Below are 26706 nucleotides of genomic sequence, written 5' to 3'. Positions count from 1 at the left end.
TTTTAAGTAACCTGGAAATTTTTGTAAAATGGTGGGGGGAATGTTAAAATGAACGTGTTGCTTAAGGAAAAGTAGTAATTGGGTCATTTTTGAACTTTTGGAACCTATGGACTCTGACACAGTTCGTGACACAAAATGGCTGGTGCAGGAGGTGGGGCCAGCCATAGAATGTTAGGGAGTGAGGTAACGAAGTTTACGAAGTTTCGTCTGTGGCTCTAAAAGCATACTCCCGTAGTTCCAGCTTTTATCAGGAAAATTGTAAAAGGATTTCTGTAGGTTGACAATAGTAAAAGTCCATTGTGCTGCAATATTTCTTGTATTTTATTTTCTTAATTTACAGTAGCATACAAAAGAATAAGACAATATACTGTAAAATAGAATGTTGCATTCTTATTTCATTTTTACTATCTTAACTATCTATTCAATATTTAAATTCCAATTTTAAATGTCTAACTGCCCAATTCAGATGGGGGAAAAATGAACAGCCACTGGAATTGGTGCGGGTTTGTGCTGACACATTTGCCCTCCCAGCTAGTGTAAGTACCACTTACACTAGCTGGGAGGGCAAACAGGGAGGTTGACAGGTGCCGAGGAGCTCCACAGCACCCAACCCACTTCTAACCACTGCTTCCAGAGTTTGGCCTCAGGAATGCCGGCTCAGGGAACTCTGTTTTTCTTTATGGAGGGCTTTTGGGCAGCTGGGGAGTTTTTTCGTTTTTTCTGCCCCCATGCACCACCAGACACCCTCTGGAGGTGGCAGTGTGGCAGTGGCGCTGTCTGGATGCCTCTAGCTGTGCATTGGGCTGTAAATGTTTTTGTGTGTTTGCAGTGCTTTCATTTTGGGTAAATTGTTCTGTCTGTGATTTTTACTCCTTCCTCTTGTTACAGCTGATGAGAAGTACAAACAATTTACTTTGTTTCTCTTTTTCCTCAGGGCAGCAGAGCTGATGACAAGAACTGGATCTGTGGTGACACTAGAAGTAGCAAAACAAGGAGCAATTTATCATGGTCTAGCGACTCTGCTTAACCAGCCATCACCAATGATGCAAAGAGGTAAACAAATGCAAAACATTGATGTCTGTGTACAGTATAATAAAAGCAGAGCGATACTCCCATTATTTCCACAGATAAATCATTTTCATATAAATATGGAACAGCCTGAATCATTCATTATTTTTTTTCCTAAGGAAGGGTACACAAGAGCCTGGCACTGTAACTGGGTGGCAAAGAAAGAGGTTGTCAGAGAAACAAATGGGTGCAAGGAAACTAGTTGAAGAATGCCATAGCTGAGGACCACTGCTATACCTTTTTCAGCTTAAAGAAGACAGCGTGGTCGAGCGTTTTTCAGTGGAAACTGTTTGATCATGCCTCCCCATTTCAAAGAGGTCCTGATTCTCTTTTAAGGCTAGAGAATCATATTAAAGGTAAAGGCCCAAACCATTACCCTTTGCAATGTTAAACAGAGCATTTAAATAGAGCTCAGAAAAGAGCATTTATTGTGCTCCAGACAGCTTGTAGCAACACTAACTTTTCTAAAGTTGCACCTGCCATTTTGTTTCCCACAGAGCAGAGCCTACAAAATGGTGGGTGCAACTGTAGAAAAGCAAAAGTGTTGCTATAAGCTGTATATAGCACTATAAATGCTATTTTCTGAAAATGCTGTTTAACATTGTGACGGATAATGGTTTGGATGAAAGCAGCACTTCAATAACGATTCTCTAGCTTTAAAAGAGAATCGGGGGGTGGGGGGGGTGGAGCACTGGGACCCCAGTGGCATTCCTGCAAACAATAGGTCCAGGAAGATGTCCTGCATTGATTATCACCCACATCTTCTGTCTTCTTTATGAATAATGACTACCATGAAGCTACCTGTGTGTTCCATTGTTTTCTAGAGAGACATCCAACGGCTGTTTTTTTATATTTTCAGTTAGAAGCTACCATTTTAATGTGTAATATGATAGCAGTTCTTAACAGCACCTCCTAATCTGTTCAAATCTGTGGGGTATTTTATACAGAATGTAGATTAGAGGCCTTAATATCAGCCTCTGAAACAGTTTTTCTCTAGAGGACTCAAATCTAGCACATTGGTTTATGTTATTTTGGTTGGGCCTTTTTTGAGACTCTTTTTTGGACCAGTATGACTACCTGTAACCATTTGGGGGGGTTAGGCATGAACCTAGATAAAAGCATACCTTCACCTTTCTAGACAGGAACTCATTGCTACTTTGCAATGTCACTTTGAAGTGGCAGACTGTGTCACATATTTAAATAAATATTCCTTATCCCCCAAAGACCCTTTGAATCCACTGAGTCTCCATGATGCGGAAATCATGGCAGTCACTACAGACTGAGATGCCTGCATGTGTTTGGAGAGGATGACTTAGGTTTGGACTTTTCAGTGTGTTCATCTGTTAATTCCACGCCTGAAATGGACAGCTTCTCTCTCATTGCAGCTTTACCATTAGAAAAAGTTTCTTCTCATGTATGAAGCTCTCTGGCATCGAATCAGACCACTGGTCTTTCAGGCCCAATATTTTCCATTCTTCCTGGCAGTAGCTCTCCATGGTTTTGACAGTGGTATTTCTCAGCTCTCTTTAGAACAGGTTTTTATTGGAGATGCCAGAACTGAATCTTTTTTTATTGGAGCCTTTTTAAAATTGGAGTTGCCAGAACACATGCAAAGTATTTTGTTGTAGCCCCGATTTTGGCCTCTTGCCTGGAGCTGGGCCATCTTTCTTCACCTCATTGTGGGTAATTTTCCATTCTGGTATTATACATTTAACTTCTGTTAGGCCTGTAAATACAAGTTGTATAATACTTGTATGTCAATCTTAACGTTAGACAGAGATACGTTATTTTTCAGGCAGGTTTGAATCCCAACATCTGTTACATTAGAAATTAAATACTTCTTGACAACATGTATGTAAGGGCATAAAGCATGACAGAGAATCCACAGATGGAGAAGTTGGCAGGAATTGAAAATAAAAATTGAAGAAGAGTTTGGATTTTTATCCTCCCTTTCTGTCCTGTAAGGAAACTCAAAGGGGCTTACAATCTCCTTTCTCTCCCCCTCCTGCACAACAAACACCCTGTGAGGTGGGTGGGGCTGAGAGAGCTCTGAAGAGCTGTGACTAGCCCAAGGTCACCCAGCTGGCGTGTGTTGGAGTGCACAGGCTAATCTAGTTCCCCAGATAAGCCTCCACAGCTCCAGTGGCAGAGTGGGGAATCAAACCTGGTTCTCCAGATTAGTGTGCACCTGCTCTTAACCACTGCACCTTTGCTGCTCCCTGACTGCTCTAGTTTCTTTTGGTGCATCACATCACTAGAGAAGAACCCATACAATTCTATTTCAAAATTTGCTTCATCACATATTTGCATTTGGCACTTGTGAGGTGGGATACAGGGATCTTTCTGTGAGTTTAGTTTTTATCAGGCACATCTTTTCCTTTTCATATGGCTCTTTTCAGTTCTTTCTTTTTGTGGCATAAATTATAAATGTGTTTACCTTACAGATAGTCTACATTTCTCATGGAGATTCAAGGCAGATTGTATAGTGTGATACTCTTACTGGGCCATTTTGTGAAAATAAATTTTTAAAAAATATGTTCAAGATTTCAGAAAAGATATACTGTAGACAGAAAAAAGATAAGGATTGTATTTATTTATTTATTTATTGGATTTCTTATACTGCCCACCCCCAAAGGACTCTGGGTGGTGTACAATATATTAAAATTCAATAGTATAATACCCAATTGCAAGCATAAAACCAGTTAAAATTAATAAATACAATACAAAAATAGATCGCAAGATGGTAATCAATTTGTATCACGAGGGTAGACATGGTGGCATAGCAGCATCACATTATACACAAGTCTGCCCACCAGTTGGAATGTAGAGGATGGCACGAGGTACCATAGTATTGTACTAGGTACCATATGTGGTTTATATTAATCGAGATGCTCTGTGGTGGAGCATCTGCTTGTTTGGACCTGGTAGTAGGTGGTGTGAAAGGCCTCTACGGGAAACCCTGGAGACCTGTTTGTTGAGTAGATGATACTGACCTTGATGGACCCGTGGTTTGATTCAGCATAATGCAACTTCAAGTCTTCATGTGGTTTTTCTGACAATGCTTTTTGCTAATTAATTTCTTTAGAGTTGTAATGCTTACCAGTTTTGAAACCCCTGTATTAAAAACAGCTCTCCTCATTGGGTTGGATTCAGAGTGCCAGAAAAAGGCAATAGCCGGTTGGCACAGTTTTTTCCTGCCTCTTCTTCCCTTTAAAACTCCTGAGACTGCCAAAACACTGATGCTGAAAGTCATGGTACTTGTAAGGGGAAAATGAGACATGAGGCTCAGGGAAAAGTCAGGTGGAAGTGCCCCATCATGTAGCAGTGAAGCTTCTTGCTAGTAGAAGCACATTGCTGGCAGAAAATGAAAATGTTAGTGATTTTCCGGAACCTTCCCACTTCATTGCAGCCTGCTGAATTGCTTGACTTTTGGTCCATGTGGGCCCCCATAACTTCTGGAATCAGCTTTTCTGAGGCCTTAGAGGCTGTGAGGGCAGGAGAGTATGAAAGATCTGTGGCACCCTTTCACTCATATCTTAATGGGCCCTTCTGTTACAATTGTAGCAGGAAGAATTATTTGTAATTTTCTTCTTTTTTGCAGTTTCAGACCGCCGTGGGTCAGGCAAACCCCGACCAAAGAGTGAAGGTTTTGAGCTGTATAACAATTCTGCTCAGAATGGATCACCTGAGAGCCCTCAACTGCCTTGGACAGAATATAATGAACCAAAAAAGTTGCCAGGAGATGACAGACTAATGAAGAATCGAGCAGATCACCGATCCAGTCCCAATGTAGCAAGTAAGTAGAATTCTATGGTGTTCCCAATAGTAGAAAATAACTGCTGTCTAAAAGCTGAAAAGGTATTAAATGAACATTCAGGGAAAATACTGATGTGCAACATTTGATAGAATAGTTGATCTTAAATAATAAATAAGTGTAAAAAAGCAAAAAGTATAATTAAAGGTAAATAGCTCATATTAATTCCATCAGTTTGAAGGTTTATGTTGTATGGATCAACAAAGTTCTCTTGAATGAAACTTCTTCCTAACTTTCTATTTTTTATCAGATCAACCTCCAAGTCCTGGGACCAAGAATGCTTATGTGGCTGGAACAGCTAACAAAATAACATCAGTCTCTACTGGAAACCTTTGTACAGAGGTTAGCAATCCATGAATTTTACCTATAAATTCAAAATATGTATATGGATGTATACTGTACACATTTGTATTATATTTTTTTATTTATACAGGAACAAATGCTACCACCCAGACCTGAAGCATATCCTATCCCAACACAAACTTACACCAGAGAATATTTCACATTCCCAGCCTCCAAGTCCCAAGATAGAATGGGTCCTGCTCAAAGTCAATGGTCAAATTATGAAGAGAAACCTCAAGTTCAAACAGAAAATAATCATTATATCAGCACTGCAATGCAGGTCAGAAATAATTGTAAAAGATTAAATTTTAAGTGATTTCAAATTTGTATAATGAAACTAGAATTATGATAACTAGACTCAAATTTAATACTAGTGCAGCATATCCAGTTTATATAGCTGCTTCACTTTGAAAATAAATTGTATCAGTTTCTAAATTTGAAACTAAAGCTCTAAATTTGAAACTAACATTTATATTTAATCTAAACTAACCTAGAGAAACATCCATATGGCACTTTGTTTGAAAAGTTAAAGTTAACAGTACATACTTGAAGTTGTTTTTAAAACAATGTATGTAAGAATAATCATAGTAGTGACATCTCTTTTTCCCCCTAAAGAACTATTTCTTAGGAATGGCTATAAGTACAGCCTTGTACTAGGAGACTGCATTAACTGTTGTCAAACTATACACTCCTGGTTTTAGCTGTGTTCACTATAAATACCTAAGTCATTAGCAATCTGCTAGTAACATTTTCACAATGCATCTGACACAAGTAGCTTTGTGTTCAGTGCTTCTGAACTAATAGAGCATAAGAAATGCTTTCATTCCAAACAAGGCATTCTTTCTAGGTCATGCTTAAGGTCATTGATAGAGAATACCAGAATAATCGGTCTTTGTTCACAGTCACCAATTGCATTTCTTTTGCATACTGTCAATGTTGTGTCTAAAACAAATCCGGGAAGCAGAGTAAGGAAGCTTCAGTTAAAATTAAAGTTATCTACAGAATATATTAGCTCTTTTAAGGTATATGATGCCTTATATTCAGACAGAAATGCTATCCTCTACAGATCTTCACAGTTGTTCTAACAAATGAATAAAAACACAGCATGCCTGTGAAGATGGCACATTTTACATGGGATCTGGTAATAAGATGCTTTCTTATAAAATTTCCATTATTGCAGAAGGAAAGAAAACCAGCAAGAGGGGGATACAACAGGGTGAACAGATGGTTTCTCTTCCTCTGCAGTCCTTACGTTTAATTGTGATTAGCAAAGAAGCTTGCCACAGCTGTTAGAATGTATTTCAGTTACTCCCGTTTGGTGCTAGCTCCGAGCATTCCTGAGATGAGGTTTCTGGACTGCTGGTGGTTTGTTCTGCGTAATCCTAAAAAGTTATGTGAGAAAGGGTGTATGGCACGAATTGCATTTTTGTTTATTATTCCTTCAGAGTAGTTTTGTAATCCTGTCTTCGCAACTTGTTTGGAAGGAGAGACTGCATGCAGTCTGTTGTAGCATGCTGCCTATAGTTGATTTTAAGGAATAGAGTACACATTGCATCATCTTGGTAGAATATTAGAATCATTCAGTAGTTTCTGTTGTGTATGAATGTTAAATGATGAAAACTGATTATGAGTTTTTTTTCCCTCCCCTTCAAGCGTGTAACTCGTTCTCAGGAAGAACTGCGGGATGATAAAGTTTATCAGGCAGAAAGGAATCGGTTAGAGGTTATAATACGAAAAGATGTGGAATATATTGATAGGAAATCTGATAGTGACCCATGGATGAACTCTTCTGTGGATTCCAGTACATCAAGCCAAGAGCATCTGAACCATTCCACTAAGTCCCTCCCCCCTGGATCTTGTTTAACCAAAAGTGGACCTGGCCGCTGGAAAACTCCTGTTGTGTCTCAGTCAGTATCACTAGCAGCTTCTCAGTCTGCTAGAACAGACCTTCCACCTCCTCCCCCTCCTCCCCCAGTGCACTATGCAGCTGACTTTGATGGACTGCAGATGGATTTGCCTCTTCCACCACCTCCACCTTCTTCAAGCCAGTTAGGGCCACAGTCATCATCCCAGGTTGCTGCAGCAGAGAGAAAAAAGAGAGAAGAGCATCAAAGGTGGTATGAGAAAGAAAAAGCACGCTTAGAAGAAGAGCGTGACAGGAAGCGTCGGGAACAGGAACGAAAACTGGGGCAAATGCGAGCACAACCACTAATTCCTACTCAAACCATACTTCCTCCAGTGACAGTTCAGCAGGTAAAACCAGAAAAGCCTTCGACATTGCAGAGATCCCAGGAAACTGTCATTAGAGAACTGCAGCCTCAACAGCAGCCCCGAACTATTGAGCGAAGAGATCTGCAGTACATCACCATAAGCAAAGAAGAGCTGTCCTCTAGTGATAGCCTGTCCCCTGACCCTTGGAAAAGAGATGCTAAGGAGAAGCTGGAGAAACAGCAGCAAATGCACATTGTGGACATGCTGAGCAAAGAGATTCAAGACCTTCAAAACAAGCCAGATCGTACTGCGGAAGAGAATGACCGCCTGCGAAAGCTCATGTTGGAGTGGCAGTTTCAGAAACGGCTCCAAGAGTCAAAGCAAAAAGATGAGGATGAAGATGATGAAGAGGATGATGATGTAGACACCATGTTGATCATGCAGCGTCTGGAGGCTGAGAGAAGAGCAAGGGTAAAATCAGAATTCTTTTAAAATGTTGTGCTGTAAAACTTGTTCTGTTCTGTTAGTAACTCCAAGTAAAAATAACATCATATTACAGGATAAAGGAGGACTGGACAATCTTAATGTCCCTGTCTTTCGTTGTACATAATGAAGCCTGGCTTTGTCTTGAGGCACTTCATTAAATAAAGTGTGGTCTCACAAACTATGAATGACAAAGCTTGAGCTGGGAATAGCCTTCACTCCCTTCACCACCTTCTCAGGAAAAAAAATGGCATGGAAAGTCAGGCAACCAGTATGATACATACAACTATAATTTATTAAAATAATAAAAAGGACAGTTAACTTTGACACTTTTAAAAGTACACCTGAATCTTTATTATTATTTTATTGTTAAAACCAGTGCCACCAAAGATAGCTTATTCATCTTTCATTTGTCCTAGTTTTATTGGTTTGCATTCCAAGAGCACCATTTTTGTTCTTCATGAAGGATTTTAGTGCAGTTCACTTTGTACTGTGTATCATAATTGCAGAAACTGATTAAATTTTTAAAAACCCTCTATTTTTCTTTTGGAGAACTTAAACTGGCATGTATAGGACACTGATGAATGGTCAGATGTGCAGTGCAGAGTTACATCAGTATGGCCTACATATTATACCCAGTTTATTTTGGCGTTGATTTTTATGTGGACTTCTACTGTTGCTTTCACAACAGAGTTGAAACTACTAGGTTTCAGGAGTCTGTCTCTGTACTTTTTCCAATAGAACACCTCCCTCCCTCCCTTCCCTGGTGTTCTACACCGTGCTTAAGAAATGGATGAAAGGAATGCTGTAAATTTGGCCTTGACAGAATAATTATACTACATCCTATTTGTCACAGTTTTATATATTTAAAAAATTATCATCTTACACTTTAATGTAGCTGTTCCCAGACTTGTATCATATTCTTAAGAATAAGAATAATAATAGAATAAAATCTTTATTGGCCAAGTGTGATTGGACACACAAGGAATTTGTCTCCGGTGCATATGCTCTCAGTGTACATAAAAGAAAATACATTTGTCATATTCTTAATTGACCATATCTATTGTGTAACTTATTCACTAAGTTATACTTTTGCAATAGGACTGAACTTTAAATTTTTGTGAACATTTTGCACAGCTATAAAACAGTGGTTTCTTCCTGATAAGAATAAAGTCTAAAAAACTGAAGGCAATTAATCAGATGTTCTTACACGCAAAGCAACTGCATTTACATTTACTGGTAGAATGTCATACCTTAAAGCAACAAAGCAAATGATAGAAAAAAGCAGGTTTTTAAAAACTATATTTATTTAATGACAGTCACTATTTTAGATTATCAAAACACTGCATGTTTTCTCTTTTTAATACACAGCTGTTGTAACAAATCAAAGCAAAGTGCTTTTGGCATAGTGCAATCTCAGTTTTCCCTTATTTTCACTGTGCATCTTTCTTTTTCCTTCTTTTATTACCTGCAGCAGACTGCTATGCCAGCAATCTCTGTTCTAGATTTGGTATGTTCTTATTTCTTTCTCTTCAATGCTTTTTCCTATTGCTTTTTTTCTTTTTCTTTAAATTAGTAATGATCCAATATGCATTGGATATTGTCTGTCATTTTTGGAGTGCTTTAAGGCAGGGGAATAATTTATTAAATTAGCTGTAAACATGCAAATAACTGTTGCTGAAGATGTGTTCCTAACTTTTCCCATGCCTTTCTCCTTTAAATATTGTTTTGCTTGCATCTTTGAATTGTTTGCAGCTGTTTACTACCAAAACTATATTGAACCACATATTTAGCATTTTTTTTAACAATTCAAGGAGTTGAAAACTAATATGGCAGACATTTGTTTGATTAATTTTGTCCCTCAAACCCTAACAGGTTGTTATAGATTTCATTAACTAACTTATTTTTTCAATAGTTTCAAATATGTTGCAGTATTTACCTTCTCCTGTTTATATGATAGGTATTCATGAATCATCATTCATATTACTTGCATGGAAACATTTCCTTTTAACCTTTCACTTCTTGAAATACTACCCATAAACTGCTGTTCCTGAGTATATTTGTAGAAGTATTACACAGATATTCTAGCTGTAATCCTGTCTTTATGCAGTCAAACAGCTACATTTCACTAATATACTAACAAGTAGAGCATTAATAATTCCATCCCAGCAAAACTACACAGTTCTAAATACATTGAATTTCATGAACTCGGAATAGTATAAGTGTACTTAGGATGGTACTGCAAGTGTCCAAAGTAAATGATACTAAAAAATGGGAAGTTCATCATCCTAGTACAATTCCCCATAATGTTAAATATTTCTAGGTATATGGCAACTATCTACATTTGTTAGGAACATATTCATCCTTCTTTATTCACTTTCCCATATCCATTAACTTTATAACAACATTCTTGGTGAATGCCCTGTAAGATAGGTCTGAGGGTATTCTGATTGGCATGTAAGAAGCTGATGTTTCTCCGTTTCACTGTTAAAACAAAATATGAGGTTGAATATGAAAATTAGCTTTAAACTGGAGATGTTTTTCTGAATCTTTCAAATTTGGACACAGTCCAATCCATATTAAATCATATTATTTTCAAGGGAAGAGATTTAAGCTCCTACTTAGCTGAAATGAAAGGTGTTAAACGTTGCCTGGGAGTACCTCAAGGAATTATAATTAGAAGTCTGCTGTGTGAAGGGTATTTACAATAATGCCACTTGGTACAGTACTTTCAAAGTGACACTTGGTTTTCTCTTTTGCATTGTGGGACACAGTCCAGTAGTTCTCCTTTATTCTTTTATTAAACTTTTTAAACAATGTGAAGTGGAAAATATCCACACCAGGGGTCCCCAACATGGTGCTTTTGTGCACATCTCACTACGAGTTTTTAGAAAGTGGAAGGGGCCAGATGGGGCTTTTGCCCAGCAGGAGATCTAACTGTGCAGATTTTAAAAAATGTTGCTTTAGCAACTGCTGTTGCCATAGCACAAGGATCTTTACTGTGGGATGGAATGTAAGATGTGTGTGTGTGCAAAAACAACAACAACAACCATATGTTTATTTTAAAACGCAGCATGTTAAACAGAAATGCTACAGAGTCACTGTCAGAGTTATATACAGCATCACTTTGTGACATGTTGTGATGGCTCTGCCTTCTGTGGTAATGATTTTGTGGTTGCACCCACAACACAATGTCAGACTTCCAGCGGTGCCTGCAGGCTCAACAAGATTGGGGACCCTTGATCCATACTTTCTCTATGAGGATGTTTTTTTCTGAAACGTTTTCACTTCTGTAAAGTGTTCTGATCTGCTGTATAGAGTTAGATCCTTCTTAAAACTCAAGCAATGCATCAATGGGATTAATAGCGTTTCCAGCTTCCAAGTGGGGCCTACAGAGCTCCTAGAATTACACCCGAGATCGAGATTACAGAAGTCATTTCCCCTACTGAAAATGGGCGACTCTTTGGCATTATGGTCCACTGAGATCCCTCCCCAATCTCTACCCCCCCCCCCCCCCCCCCATCTCCAGGAATTGCTGGGTGAAAACTAGTTCTAGTACAAGTGGTGCCTTTTAAAGACAATAATGCTGGAAGCAAACTTTCCTTTTTAACAGTTCATTATTCCCACTGGCAGGGAAGTAAATGCAGCCAGTATGCAACTTACTTTCCTAACAAGCAAATCTATTTTTTAATACTTTAACAACATATGGTTAGCATATAAAATTATATTAATGGTATTTAAAAGTAGCAATACTTTAGTTTTCTAAAAGTAGCAATACTTTAGTTTTCTAAAAGTTATATATCAAATGCAACCACTATTAAAGGAAGAGAGATCTGCAAACTGTTCCTAGTCTATCATAGCACAGTTCACTCATTCAAATATATGTTATGTATGTATTAGTAGGAATTTTTCCAGTTATCCCCAATTTTCCTGATCTCCCCCCCCCCACCCCGTGTGTAGCCAAAAACATACATTTTGGAAAAGACAAATAGGAGAGACAAAACAGGTTATCTTTTTATTTAAAAAGGTAAAGAACAGCTTATACCTTTTTAGTTAGCATCTGAAACACAAGAACCACAAGTTGAAGATAAGGAGCCTTTTCTTCTACCCTTGCTTTATTTTGAAAATTGCAAATCAGGGCAAAATAGAATGTAAGAATGTTTGAGAAGGAACAGAGAATATTTGTTAAATATGTTCACTGCAGAATATATCATGTATTAATGCTGGATCTACATTTATTATTTTTTCACATTAGGTGTTAGATTCACAAGCTGTAAGAGTTTTACTGCTTTTGTTTTCTTAAGGTTTTAATGTTTCTTCAGTGATCATTGCTAGGTTTTCTGTTTGAGCCTGCCCCATCCATTGGTTGATATAAAAAGGCATAACTTTCTGATGCTGAAATTCAGTTTCTGAATGTACCAGCATTTTGATGAAGTTGAAATCAGCCTGTTGTATCAAAGACTGAATTTATATATTTGCCCTTCACAAGTACCTAGGCAATTTCTGTTATTTTTCATCATTATAATGTCCTAAATCTTGAACATCATCCTCACTGGGGAAGTAGGCAGTTCATGCTCTGAGTAGAAGCATGTACATCTCCTAAACTGGAGCATTATGGCAACTAACTGAAACAAGAAGCAAGGACCAAATGTTTATGCTTCCGATGCAGATTTCTGAACCCAATCTGGGAATGTAGGGAGATAAAACATGAATATTCTTGGAAGAAAGGAGGTAAAAGTAAGTTTTCTATCTGTATTTTTTTAATTTGAAAATTATTGGTAGTTTTTTCAGAATTAAATCCTCACTAGATTGTCACTGTGACTGACTGCTGAAGAAAATCATCTGTACAACATATTTGTATTGACCTGCATTTTTCAAAAGGCTTTCATTTGTGGCTTTTTATCCTGGCAGAACTATTTTAGCTTTTGGGGGAAAATTGAGGATTAATTTTTGTTAGCTACAGGATGAAGAGCGCAGACGACAGCAGCAGTTGGAAGAGATGCGAAAACGAGAAGCAGAAGACAGAGCTCGGCAGGAAGAAGAGCGCAGGCGCCAAGAGGAGGAGCGGACAAAGCGAGAGGCAGAACAAAAGGTTATGATCTTCTAAGTGACACAAGCATCACCCAATTAGCTTGATCCCTTGCAATTTGCTTTTCAGAATATTCACATTATTCCTGTGCTGAATAGGTTTTATTTAATGGGGTTCAGTGATCATTATTGTTTATTTAGGAGAGTTTTCCTCAACAGCTTACAAATTAAAGCAGATCAGTAAAGCTTAGTGAGTGTGTGTGTTAAGTGCTGTCAAGTTGCAACCAATTTATGGTGACCCCAACAAGGGGCTTTCAAGGCATGTGAGACACAGAGGTGACTTGCCATGACTTGCCTTCTTCTGCAGAGCCTTTCTTGGCGGTCTCCCTTCTAAGTATGGACCCTGCTTAGCTTATGAGATCTGGCTAGACCATGCCGCTTGTCCTCCAGACATGGCATATCAATTAATATACCCAATTTTCAGCATGGCCAAATCTTAAATCCAGAGACTGGAGCCATGAGCAGACAAGACTGATATGTCTGCAAACCTGAGAAAAGCCCCAGCTTCGCAGAAAAATCTAAAATCTTTTTTAAAAGCAGCTTTTTTCCAGACTGTTGTGGCCTTTGAGAAAGGACTCAGAGTCAGGCCCACCAGCAGCCACTGGGCGACTGACTGCCAGGTGAGTCCCATGGCTCGTCCTGTGCTTACTGTTTAGCAGCAGTCACCACATGAAAGCAAGTGCAATGTTATGGTTAGTTTCCAACTAGGATCTCAGAGACCCAAAGTTCAAACCCCAACTCTGCCATGGAATCTTGCTGGTCACACATTCAGTGTAATCGCATCACAGGGCTGCTGTGATGGTTAAATTGAAGAGAATGATATAAACTGCTTTAGCTCCCCACTGAGGAGAAAAGTGAGCAATAAATGGAGTAAATATAGCTGAGGTTGGAGGGCAGATAAAATGTTGGTTGATGAGTGGGAATGCAGAAGGGAAGAAAGATAAGGATATGGGATCTTCTAGGAAGAAGGAAGTATTGTGGAGAGAGGGACTCACGTGGAAATGAGGCACTCCCTGCAAGTCCTTGTGGGCTCCCCACTGCACCTCTGGGCCCAGCAACTGTTTTTGTGCTTCTGGACCATAGTTTTCCCAGGTAGAGGCTGCCGGGGGAGAAAATGAAGAAAAGCTGAAAAGAGCAGTAGATAAGGTTGGCTAGTAAGTGGAGAGGGAAGCAGGGAGAGGCTATAGGGGCTTTTAGGGAAAATAGTGAGGGAGTGGAAAATGAGATATCCTCTGCAAGTCCTTATGGGTCCCCCACTTGTGAATACCTAATGTGCTTTAAAAAATGAAAACATTAAGCAACTTAATACAGCATAAATGAGCAAAAGCTGACAAGAATAGCAAGCAAAGGATCATATATGAGCCATCTCAAATTGGAAAAAAAATATAATCAGGGAAAGCAATGACTTAAAACCAGATTTAAAGGCCCGATTAAACAGACGCATCTTCATGTGGTGCTAAAAGCTTAATAGTTTTGGTACCAGACAACTGGTTGAGGGAGGGTGTTAGTGCTTGAAATGGGCTCCCCATATTTGATCATGGAGGTATGTGTAGCAACATTTCGGAGGACAGTTTTAATTCATGGGCTTGTACATAATTGGCTTCATTTACTACTTTTATAGCAATTCGCATGTACTGTAAACTACTTAAACCCAAAACTGCCACTGGGAGGTTGTCCTGAACAGGAGATTTTACAAGTTAGTTGACTCAAATAAATGGAGAGGTGGGTGGAAAAAGCATAAACATAGCAAATAGCAACACAGAAGAAATTTGGGAGTAAAGGAAGACATTTATGCTTAATGTAAAACAGCAAAAGAACACAGTAAAAGAGAAGAGTGGCACAGTTAAAATGGCAAGTAAAATCAATCAATTCTATCAACTTCATTTCGAATAAGTGACTCCTTAGGTTGGTGGATAATGATTAACATAACTTAGAAAATATGAATCTGCTTCATCCCTTTTCCTGTCATATCCAGATCACCATTTCATCCTATAACCTGTGGTAGGTATTAATATGACCATTGATCTATATATAGTTCATATGATAGAACTCTGATCTGTTACAAACAATCGGATAAGAGGTAGTGCACATTTAACAGTAAGCCTGTTTTAAAGACTGGACTACCAATTCCCTAACTTTTACATATCCCCTTGCCCTCCTCAGCTGTGGTTCTTCACTGGCTCTGACTGCCCTAATTGTTATTTGAAATGGTCAAGCTGAATTCTGAACCATGATTGAAGCTGCACACACACTTTTGGTGTGAGTTACATAAAGAAGTGGTTCACTCAGTAAGCTAGGGTGACATTGCATCTGCCTTAAGTCCTAAGAAATTTGCTATAATTACATAATGTTCACCAGATTATTCTGAATGATCTACTTCTCCATTGCTATCTCCATTGATTTCCTTTACTGCTTGGCATTAAATAATGCCCCCCCTCCAAATGAGTAAAAGAGGTAAGGAGACGGTACACAACAGCAGAAGGGTGAAAGGAAATCGAGTGTGTACCCGTTCACTGAGTATTACACTTGCACTACCTGTTATATTATACATAGAGTTCAGTATGTATAAAAGTTCTCACTATTATAATAGATTGTTGCCATCTTTAATATGATATAGCAGATCAATTACACCAGTAAACTTTACTAGATGTTAAAACTAGGGCTTATTCTGCACATGCAGAAAAATGCACTTTCAAACTGCTTTCAGTGCTCTTTGAAGCTGTGCGGAATGGCAAAATCCACTTGCAAACAGTTGTGAAAGTGGTTTGAAAACGCATTATTTTGCGTGTGCGGAAGGGGCCTAGGTTTTCTAATGATGAAAAGAATAGAATGAATGAGACTCAAACAAGCAGCTATTTTCTTTCGATCGAAGGCAGAGTGAAAATCCATAATGGTGATGCTCAATGTTATTTTCCCCAAACTACATGTAAAATGTTGTAATCCTTTGTATATTTTTTCTCTACAAAAATGAACTAACTTTTACATAGTTTTTTAACAAGAAGTGTTGCTCATTTCTTAGAGATAAATAATTGAATTGTATTTCTGAATCTTTTGCAGCAAAATATTGCCTGGATTGCTTGAAAAAATGTATTTTATTGACCGGTACTCCTTCTGTTCCTTTTGGCTCTAGAGGCGACAGGAGGAAGAATATTACAATCGCCTGGAGGCTGAAAGACGCCGTCAACACGATGAGGCAGAACGGAGATTGCTGGAACCCGATGAGCCTGGTCTGTACAGACCTCCGCTTCCACGGGAATATGAATTTCCACCCCTGCCCCCTTCATCTAATGCTCCTCCTCCCCCACCTCAGCGAAACACCTCTTACCTCAAAACACAGGTCCTCTCCCCTGATACGATTTATACTGCCAAGTTTGTTGCGTACAATGATGATGAGGAGGAGGATTCCTGTCTAGCAGCAGGTCAGGATAAGTACTCCAGTGCAAGAAAGTCTTATGGTGACCTTCCTCCTGCCACCCCTAAGTCACAGCAGTCCTCACGCCAGCCACGCCCAGCCTCAGATGGCATCTTCCTTTCCAACTCATTCCAGCCATCCTCGGTCAATGCCAACAGTACTGGTTCCAAACTGAGCCATCCCCCTCCCATACCAAACAAACCGAGTTTCATCAATCCAAGCAACGCAAAAGGTAGACATAACATTTTAAATATGAATCTTTCCTCTATGAGACTCTCTACACATTACACATTATGATTTCCTGGGCAAAATCACTTTATGATTATTTCTTACTCAACCACTATCCTCAGCATGGTGATGTAACTTTAAGTGGTATGCTATGGTAAATGGTGCGTTCTTTCAATTATCTTTATTCTTTATGAAACTCTCCACAATGCATACTTTCATATAATGAAAGTAAAATTATTTTTTGATTCCTGTTCAACCATCTGAAAGTACTGTTGGTTTTGGCTTTTATCCTGTATCCCTTTCACTTTCTTATTCCATTGGGTCCATGGTATTTCCAAGCGATATGTGTTCCATGGAAACAGGATAGGTGTGTTTGGTTCATTAACTGGGAGGAAGTTGCCCATTTGCTTGTTGTTTGGCATGCAAATAGTGTGCAAATGGCTTTAAAATAATTCTAGCTGACAAGTGTTGTATCCTAAATGCTAGATATGTCTTTAGGGAAGGAGGGCTACTAATTGAAATGAGAATATCAGGTGGACTGAAAGAAATTCTCACTCAAAGAGCAGAAAAATCTCCCAGTTTGAGGAATTACTTATAGCAATCTTAACATGTAAAAGTTTGAGAAATGGAAATAACAGTTGAATAGCCCTATTATTGCTCTTAATCAGAAATTCATGCACTACTGAGCCTAATTTTTTTATTTATTACATTACATTTATACCCCGCCTTTTTCTAGAAGACTCACGGCGGCTTATAGTACATTTAGGCTTTATGCATTCTTTGAGGTACTGCTGCAGAATCTGCTGTTGAGCCCCCAGTTGCTGTGAGATTACCTGTTAAAAGGAATAATAATTTTCTGTGCTGCTGCTACTGATAATTGATCACAAAAGTATCACTTCCTTTCATATAATCCTACACATGCCAATTATCAGTGGTAATTCTGTGTAGTAAATGATGTGATGATTATAATTTACAAAAAAATGATCTTCAGCCTAAGGGGTCAAATTCAGAAGATTCTATGTGGTACTATGTTTAAACTTCAGAAGTAATAGCCATTAGTCAGTCTCAAGAACAGCTTGATGAGAATCTCTTATTCCAGTGTTTCTGTCATACTGTGTTTGGACGAGCTACGTCTTCCAGTTGTTGATATGTTACTGCTGTATCCAGTGATCTGTCAGATATGGTTGCAGATTTCCTTTCTCCTGGTTTATCAACCATTTCCAATCCCAAGACAGTTTATTCTTGGGGTTGCAGGATCTATATAAAGTAAGAGGCATGCACTACAGCACTACAGAGACAGGAAGAGGACAAAGTCATCTTTTCTCCCTCATCTAGAAGTGGACCTCTGCCAACAGAAGAGGAAGGAAGAAGCCCTTTCCTCTTGACTACAGTCTATTGGCTAGTGTGGCTTCTGTTCTACATAGGTCCCATGACCCCAGGAATAACCGTTCCTGGGGTCAGAAATGTATGTTTATAAGGAGAGTAAAGAACAGAACGCACGCAGTCCTTGTAATATATTCAACCCAGTGTCTCATTTGAAGATGCAAATAAATGTAGATACATTTTGGCAATAATTGAGGAATGCCAGTTCTTCATCTTACACAATGCATGACCAATTTACTAATTCTAGTTATTTGTGTTTCATACATATTTAATAAGTCTATAGAACAGGTATATTTAACCTGAATGTATCATCAGTGGAGACTACTTATGTAAAGTACAAAGCTCTTTGCACAAAATGCAGAATTCACTCTACAGCTTGTCATTTCTCCATCTTGCTAACTCTATCCCTTTCTGTCATTTTATGAACACTAACACATGGCAAACCATGCTTCTGCAAAACTGAATTTTCCCAGCTCCTTCCACTGGATTGCTTGGGACCATTTTAAAAATACTGACTTACTCAAATTTGGAGTAAAATTGGGTGAGCTGCCTTCCTATATTAAGGCAGATTTTTCAACAAAAATGATAGATATAAAATCTGGCAGTGTCCAAAACAAATTCTTTGAAATTTGTTATGTAACCTGGAATGTGTCCCTGTGTGTGTTTTCTTAGAAATAAATCTCACTGAATACAGTGGGGCATTCTCCCAAGTATACCTGCATAGCATTACAATCTTGGCTTACTACTGGTGAATCAATACAATGTTAAATATTGTTTTACACTGCTAAAATCTACAAAAAGCTTCATTTTCACTATTCAAATTCAGTAATTGAATAAACTAATGGAAGGAGCATACATTTGCTTTTGTGTAGATCAAGGTTCACAAGACATAACACATGCATTATCTAGAAACTAAAAATAAGAGTTGAAAATGGACAAGAAATTGGTAACTTTTACAAGGATGTTTTTTCTCCTACAAAAACAATCATACTTTTAATATCTGTGTATTGGATTGGTATTTCAAATGGAAATGAGTGTGTTTAGTCTTGTGACCTCTGGAAAAGATCAGTTTGTTGTTTAGGAATTTTACTTGTAGAGGAGCTAAGCATTAAAGGTGCAATGCTGTAAAATCTATTTAAAATGGGAACTTACACAAGAGAGGGAAGAACTAATTTCCTTCTCAGAACATACAATTATAAAAAACAAGATAATTTTCAGGTCGGCTATGTAGCTACCAGACTAATGTAGAAAATCATCATAGGAACACATTTAACTTGCCATATTTTGGTGAATACTCTTACCATAGTCCTTAAAATCAGATCAGCTAAGTAATATTCAGCCACAAAGAAAGCAATAGTTCCATATCTTAGTTGTGCATATATTCTTCAGCTTTCTTGAACCTAGAAAGCTTTTAAGACATAATCCTGCATTCAGTTAGACTGCCTGCATTCAATTAATTTCAGGACTTAAGCAGCCTAACTGTATGCAGGATTATAGCCATCATATTTCAATAGTTGCTGTAGCCATTATTAGTTGCTTTATCAGTCTACATACATTTTTCCTATATTCTTAAAAAAATTAATTCTGTCTTATTATGTTTCTATGTTAAAATAAAAAGGCATGGCAATATTGTTCTCTCCTTGAAATGATCAGGCCAGTAGCTCTACGAATAGACTATACTTTTTGCCTTGAAAGATGAGAATTTGATTATCTTCCAAGACTAGAAATCATAGGTTGAGACCTTATTCCAGCTAAGAGCACTGCACCTTTAACATAAAAGTTTACTTTTTTAACTAGTCCAACCTTTCAATTGTAATTTTACTTTCTCCTCCATAAGGATCAAACTCTTACACTGGATCTACTGGAGCAATTGCAGGATCACAGGAATCTTATCTGGACCCAAGAGATAAAAAATCAAAAAGGTAAAATGAAATAAACAGCATTATTTTATACTGTGTGTGCTGTCATATAATTGTGATTTTAAAATATATATCAAAGACTGCAGATAAAATCAGTAGGAGTAATAAAGCATCATAGCCTTTTTCACGTGCAGATCCTCAACTAATTACTTGATTTATTTGATATGTGACTTGTCACTAAAAGCAGCCAATATACCAGAACACTAGAGAGTAGCAAATGTCACACCAGTTTTTTAGAAAGGGATTTACAGGTGGTCCAGGAAATCATGGGCCAGTTACCATTTGTCCCAGGCAAATTCGTAGACCTGTAATCAGAATTATTAGATAAATAGAGGAACAAAGCCTGCTGAGGGAAATTAGCATGAATTCTGCAAAGGGAAGTCCTGCTTCACCAATCTGTTGTAGTTCTTTGAGAAAGTGAACAAACAAGTAGATAATGGTGACATTATATACTGGAACTTTCAAAAGGGGCTTTTGACAAGGTACCTCACCAAGCACTCCTGAATAAAGAAGAAGAAGAATTTGGATTTATATCCCCCCTTTCTCTCCTGTAAGGAGACTCAAAGGGGCTTACAATCTCCTTGCCCTTCCCCCCTCACAACAAACACCCTGTGAGGTAGGTGGGGCTGAGAGAGCTCCAAAAAGCTGTGACTCGCCCAAGGTCACCCAGCTGGCATGTGTAGGAGTATACAGGCTAATCTGAATTCCCCAGATATGCCTTCACAACTCAAGCGGCAGAGCTGGGAATCAAACCCGTTTCCTCCAGATCAGAGTGCACCTGCTCTTAGCCACTAGGTCACTGCTGAAAATTAAGCAGTCATGGAATAAACTGATCCTCTTATGGATTAAAAATTGTTTAAATGATAGGAAGCAAAGAGTAAAGGACAATGCTTGCAATGGAGGGAAGTATTCTTTAATTGTCTGTTTTGGGGTTTTCCGGCTGTGTGGTCTGGTAGTTTTTGCTCCTAATGTTTCATCTGCATTTGTGCTAGTCATCCTATTAGTAATTAGTGGCACATCGTAGTGTTATCTACATATATGCTATCCATGTGGAAGCACCATTTAACATTTCCAGGTAGAGTCTGGCATGTTTGCAATCCGTCCACCCTGAGTCTCAATGAGAAAGGCTGTAAATACATAAGTATAAAAAATAATTACATGGGAGTTGCCTCCAACCTGAATCAATTCTACAATAAACATTAAGCAAATCTAAACAAGAGCACTAATATTAAAAATCTGATAGACTCTCAACAAAATTGTTTGTGTAGGAAAAACAACTTTCGACTAAGTGCAATTCTGTATAAACCCATTGATTTCTGACTTCCAAGTGAAAATATTAAGATGGTAGAATAAAGCATCTATATTGAAGGCATCATAATTCATGTTAGTAACAGTGAACAATCATTTTCTGTCCCTTGCAGTCAAGATGCAGATTTACCTGGTGCACCAGAAAACCTGACGTTCCGCGAGCGACAGAGACTATTTTCCCAAGGCCAGGATGTGTCCAACAAAGTAAAAGCCTCTAGGAAATTAATGGAACTGGAAAATGAATTGAATACAAAATAGGGTAAAGTGCACCTTATGAAGAGTTCCTGAAAGATCTTATTTGGACTGGGAAAGGGGTTGTTCAAGAAGAAGAAAGTATCTCCTGATGAAATGTGATGGAATTTTCCATCTGGACTGTTTGAAATTTAGACACATTGCAAAAGCAAAAAAATCAGTTCTTTATCAAGAGCTTGTGGTTTATACAATTAAAGCACTGTAAGATATATTTTAGTTATAAGAATCAAGTATCATTATGTTCTTTCTCCCCACCTTTTCCCTTGTTTGGGGGGATTAAGTACTTCTGCAATATTCCTGGGTAACACCTGTTGAAAAATAGTTGTTTCCTGGTTTCTTACAGAAACACTTTACTAGCTGCTAAGCAGAGAGAGTGGCTATAGCTTGAACTTGCTGATGTGTAGATTGTTTGATACTAATTCTAAGGTGGTTATACAGATTATAAGCATATCAATGAAAACTAGGGCTAGAGTCAGTGGTTTCCTTGGATAAACTCTCACAGTAAAACAACTTCAATATCTTGATTATAAAAGGGATGCATAAGAATGTTTAATCTGCAGACAAGAATGATCCTCCCTTTGTATAGATGTGAAAGTTACTTGATTAGCTTAATGACTGTCCACTGATGTGATGAGAAATGCACCAGTGGGTTTTTCAACTGTTTCTCCTTCACTACAGCACTGAGCTACTAACTACTACTTACATTAGAGAGTTTTAAAATCTGTTTGGTGACACTTGAAGTCAAGACTGGGAAAATGGGCGTATGGGTATAGTGTGCATGCATATGTGAAAGGAGGCTACAAAGTTTTAATATTATTCCAGAAATAAGCAATAGGGATTAAGCTGCTTTTGGTAGCATACTGTAGCCAAGGCAAAACCAAAGTTAAACGTTCACAAAAGGAAGGACTAAAAGAAGTGAATTACTAATAGTTAGCATATTAAGCACTGTTTTGAGAGGGGTAAATGGCACAGAAATGCTACGACTGCAATAAAGCAGTGCCTGCCAATAAGAATTTCACTGAGGTGGCTTGACAGTAGCAGCACATCACTAATCGTTCATGTTGATAGAAATGATAGTCAAGCTGTCTGTCTAGTTTACTGATATCCTCTTCCTTTATACTGTAGAAAACGTTGGCAGTTCAAGCTATTTTTCACATTATATTGCAGCATTATTTAATTTTAAATGGTTGAAATCTTTTTTTTCTCCCACTGTTCCTTCAGCTATGCATATATGGCTGATGATGTTGAGAATAAGGACCTCATCAGAGTTTGTTTCTCATTGTGTGATGTTTAAAATGAATATATTATATTGTGATTCTAAGCAAATTTTCTATTTGATAAAGCCCTTAATTGGGTTTTAGGTTAATTTTCTGTATAATATGTTCTGTTATAAATATATATTTAGGGAATTATGCACACTTCCAAATGCAGAGGGTAGACTTTCACTGCCTTAGAAATCACTTTTAATAAGAGTTGTATGATAAATAAATGCAAGTTAATTATATTAAATTGGAGTGTAAATATTTTTTTTACATATTTCAGGTTTCTTATTTGAAAGTGTGCTTTTACCGTTCACCTGTTTAAATATGAAGTAGGAGATTAAATTGGTTGAAAGTGTTAATGAAGGATTTGTAAGCTTGCTGTGCCTGTTAATCAGGAAAAGCAACTCCCCTCCCCAGATTTATCTTGAGAACACTAGATATGCTGTGGCTGGAATACTGTTGCTGCTAGAAGCGAAGCAAAGAAATAGCACCTAACATGGAGTGGATTTGACTGCTGTTAGGCATTCAAGTCAAGTGTGGGTATGAGTAAAAGTGCTTTTCATAACTGTGCATTATTATGGAAGAAACATCAAAACTGCTGTTGTTTCCCATTTCTACTGTATTTCACTTGCAACCTATTTTTAATAAACTTTGTATTGTATTTAACTTTGCACTGTATGATGTCTGAATCAAGGCTATTTGTTCAGATTACATACACACACCGTACAAATATCACAGTTTCTTGAATTTATAAATCAAAAAGCAGGGGTAAACAAACATATTCTTCTGCAAAAACCTCCAGGTTTGCAGAAATGGATACAGTAGCCATGGATGCCCCTTCTTTTGTTGATTTTTTGATCCATACAAGAGAGCCACTCATTGTTTTAGGGATATGGTAACACAAACCTTAATGTTAAACTGGATTTCAACTGGTAGATACTGAAGAATGTAAAATACCAAACTACTGGTTAACATAACTGCTTACTAGAAATCTGCATGCATTTTTTTGCTTGCAGCATATTTAATTCCATATTAATCATACTCTTATCAATTTAGTTTTTCTCCCATATTGCACAGTTACTTTCTCCTGTGACCCATTACAAAGTTCAGCTTAGAAAAATTATCCTGAATGGTAAATTATCCCTTCATTCCATACTATGGAATAGCGACTCAATGTTTTAGGTATTGTTCCCCATACCTTACCACTGTGCCCCCACCACGGAGCCTTCCTTACCTGGTCCTTGTGCCTGCTTTCTTTAAATAGTTTGACAAGCCATGCAGGCTAACTGAATTCTTACAAGATTATGGTGTCTTGAAATAGTTAAACCTCTATTCTGGTTTCCATTATAAGATCCCAGTAAGCAAGGAACTAGCACTGACAGGTTAAACAAGGAGAAAGCTGCACACATCAAGATTCTTTGTTAATAATCACATCTTGTCTGTCTTTACACATCTGAAGTGAAATATATCAGAAACATACTTCCAGATGTGAGTGAAAATCAAGTTTATTTAATAAATATAATATTTATAATTTTTTCTCACCACTACATAGAGTAAAAAACTTCATACACAATAGTTATTTTCTCCAAACTTCTTGTTGCTCCACAATTGAGGTAAAGATTAGTAAACAAGAATGTGGCTTCTAGGAGCAGCAGTGGTGTAGTGGTTAAGAGCAGGTGTACTCTAATCTGAAGGAACTGGGTTTGATTCCCTGCTCTGCTGCCTGAGCTGTGGAGACTTATCTGGGGAATTCAGATTAGCCTGTGCACTCCCACACACGCCAGCTGGATAACCTTGGACTAGTCACAGTTCTTCTGAGCTTTCTCAGCCCCACCTACCTCACAGGGTGTTTGTTGTGAGGGGGGAAGAGAAAGGAGTTTGTAAGCCCCTTTGAGTCTCCTTACAGGAGAGAAAGGGGGATATAAATCCAAACTCTTCTTCTATGTACTTGCTTTTTGTGGACAGCACATAAGAGCATTGTTCTTACCCCTCTCAGGAGTTCCTGTCACTTATGAGCAGCAAGCTTTAGTGGCAATAGGAGGAGCTCAGTACTAATTTCAGCTGGTTCTTCTCAAACTTCCTGGGTCAACTTGGAAACCTATATGGCAGGATGGAGTGAATAGAAATCTGAGCACTCTGCACAGAAGAATGGAGACATCCTTTTTCTGTGCTTGTATATACATCATTCTCATGATGATTCATTCATTGCTTTGTGCTATTCAGTGGAGTATTTTTACCTATGCTATAATCCACACTCCCATTCCCTTTATTAAAGTAATTTCTTGAATGATCATCTAATATAAAAATGTAAGTGTTCGTTTGTTCATTTCTCCAAAAGTCCTTCACCAATTGCTCTGAAATTTGGACACAACATTCCATTCGACCCCACGCGTGTTTTTATGCATTCCTTTTTAATTTTGACACATTACGTCAGCCAGTCAGGATGCACGCTTCTTCCTTCACATGCTGTTGGACCCTCAAAGGGGTGGTATGCAAGGGAAATTATGGACCCTCAAAGGGGTGGCATGCAAAGGAAGGGGAGTGAGGGAGGGGAGGGAGCGAGGAGTGGCATGCAAGGGAGAAGAGGGAAGGGGTCCGGCATCTGGACATCACATGCTGTTGGTAAATGGACCCTCAGAGGGGTTGCATGCAAGGGAAATTATGGACCCTCAAGTTATGGACCCTCAAAGGGGTAGCATGCAAGGGAAGAGGAGGGAGGGAGGGGTGGCATGCAGGAGAGGGAGAGGCCCCGGCATCTGGACATGGTCCACCCATCCTAATGGAGGGAGGGGAGGCGGAAGGGTGGCATGCACAGGAGGGGGAGAGGGAAGGGGGCCCGGCCCCTAGTGGAGAGAGGGGGTGGGGAGGGAGGGGTGGCATGCAAAGGAATGGGAGGGAGTTAGGGGTGGCATGCACCAGATGGCATTTCACCAGATGAGCCACAGCAACGCATGGCCGGGTACAGCTAATATTACAATAAAAGTTTTTGCAGCATAGTGGTTAAGAATGGTGGTCTTTAATGTAGTGAACTGGACTTGATTCTTTGCTCTTCCACATGAAGCTTGCTGGATGATGTTGAACTGGCAAATCACAGCTGTCTCTGAACGCTCTCAGCCCCACCTACCTCACAAGGTGTCTGTTGTGAGAAGGGGGAAGGGAAGGTAATTGTAAGCTACTTTTAGACTCCTTATAGAAAAGTGGGGTATAAAAACCAACTCTTCCTATTCGCTTGACAAAAATAGTCTCCTGAACAATCATGCTTCACATAGTTTGCAGAAAGCCAGAAGTGGTGGAGCCTTTCTGAGCTCCTCAGGCAGGCCATTCCATAGGATGGAAGCCACTGCACAAAACAGGCAGTTGTTGATCTTGTCTGTTTGCAAGATGGCATCCTCAGGAGGCCCAGATCAGATGAGCAAAAGAAGCATAGGAGAGTTCATCCTGCAGTGTGAAGGTCCAAGACCTTTCAGGGCTTTGTAGATCAGTACCTCAAACCGAATTCAGTTAACTGATAAGTGATTGCACAATGGGTATAATTAATAGGATTGCCAGCTCAAGGTCTGGAAATGCGTGGCAATTTTGGGTGTGGTGCCTCAGGAAAAGTTGGTGGTTTGGAAGAGACTTCAGTAGATACTATGGCCACAGAGTCCATCTTTCAAACTGGCTGTTTTCTCCAGTGAATTGATCTCTGTTGCTGGAGATCACTTGTAATCCTAGGAGCTCTCCAGGAAATACATGATAAAATGATGCCTTCATTCATTTATTGGGAACATAAATTGCTTGCGACCTGCTGGACGTGCACCCAAACGTCGTGCATGGATTCCTAAATATTTTTTTTAGTCGTTCTCCCACGAGATGCTCAAATTGCAAAGAGGGAACCGAGTGTGACGGTGTTCCTTTGTACTCAAGGGAGAGGCAAGATTAGTATGGGGCAGAGGG

The 26706-nt window shown here is 38.7% G+C and overlaps 1 protein-coding gene across 24 annotated transcripts in view; it reads left to right on the top strand.

Annotated features, from left to right (window-relative positions):
• AFDN (afadin, adherens junction formation factor) overlaps nucleotides 1–23436 on the top strand; it is a 145411-nt gene extending 121975 nt beyond the window's left edge. For 10 of the 24 annotated variants that reach the window (XM_048487203.1, XM_048487196.1, XM_048487248.1 and 7 more), the window contains 10 exons: nucleotides 935–1053; nucleotides 4670–4864; nucleotides 5133–5224; nucleotides 5316–5504; nucleotides 6878–7906; nucleotides 9393–9428; nucleotides 12876–13010; nucleotides 16137–16650; nucleotides 19867–19951; nucleotides 21370–23436. In XM_048487203.1, coding sequence (XP_048343160.1) covers nucleotides 935–1053; nucleotides 4670–4864; nucleotides 5133–5224; nucleotides 5316–5504; nucleotides 6878–7906; nucleotides 9393–9428; nucleotides 12876–13010; nucleotides 16137–16650; nucleotides 19867–19951; nucleotides 21370–21514 — 2539 coding nt within the window. In that variant the 3' untranslated portion in view covers nucleotides 21515–23436. The remainder of the gene's footprint in view (nucleotides 1–934; nucleotides 1054–4669; nucleotides 4865–5132; nucleotides 5225–5315; nucleotides 5505–6877; nucleotides 7907–9392; nucleotides 9429–12875; nucleotides 13011–16136; nucleotides 16651–19866; nucleotides 19952–21369) is intronic. The other 14 variants (XM_048487279.1, XM_048487271.1, XM_048487333.1 and 11 more) reach the window with 7 other exon arrangements.
• The last annotated feature ends 3270 nt before the right edge of the window (nucleotides 23437–26706 follow it).

Source organism: Sphaerodactylus townsendi, linkage group LG01, assembly GCF_021028975.2.
Source record: "Sphaerodactylus townsendi isolate TG3544 linkage group LG01, MPM_Stown_v2.3, whole genome shotgun sequence".
In the NCBI taxonomy this organism is placed as follows: domain Eukaryota; kingdom Metazoa; phylum Chordata; class Lepidosauria; order Squamata; family Sphaerodactylidae; genus Sphaerodactylus; species Sphaerodactylus townsendi.
The sequence above is the reverse complement of the archived record's forward strand: the minus strand, read 5'-3'. Positions and strand labels throughout refer to the sequence as shown.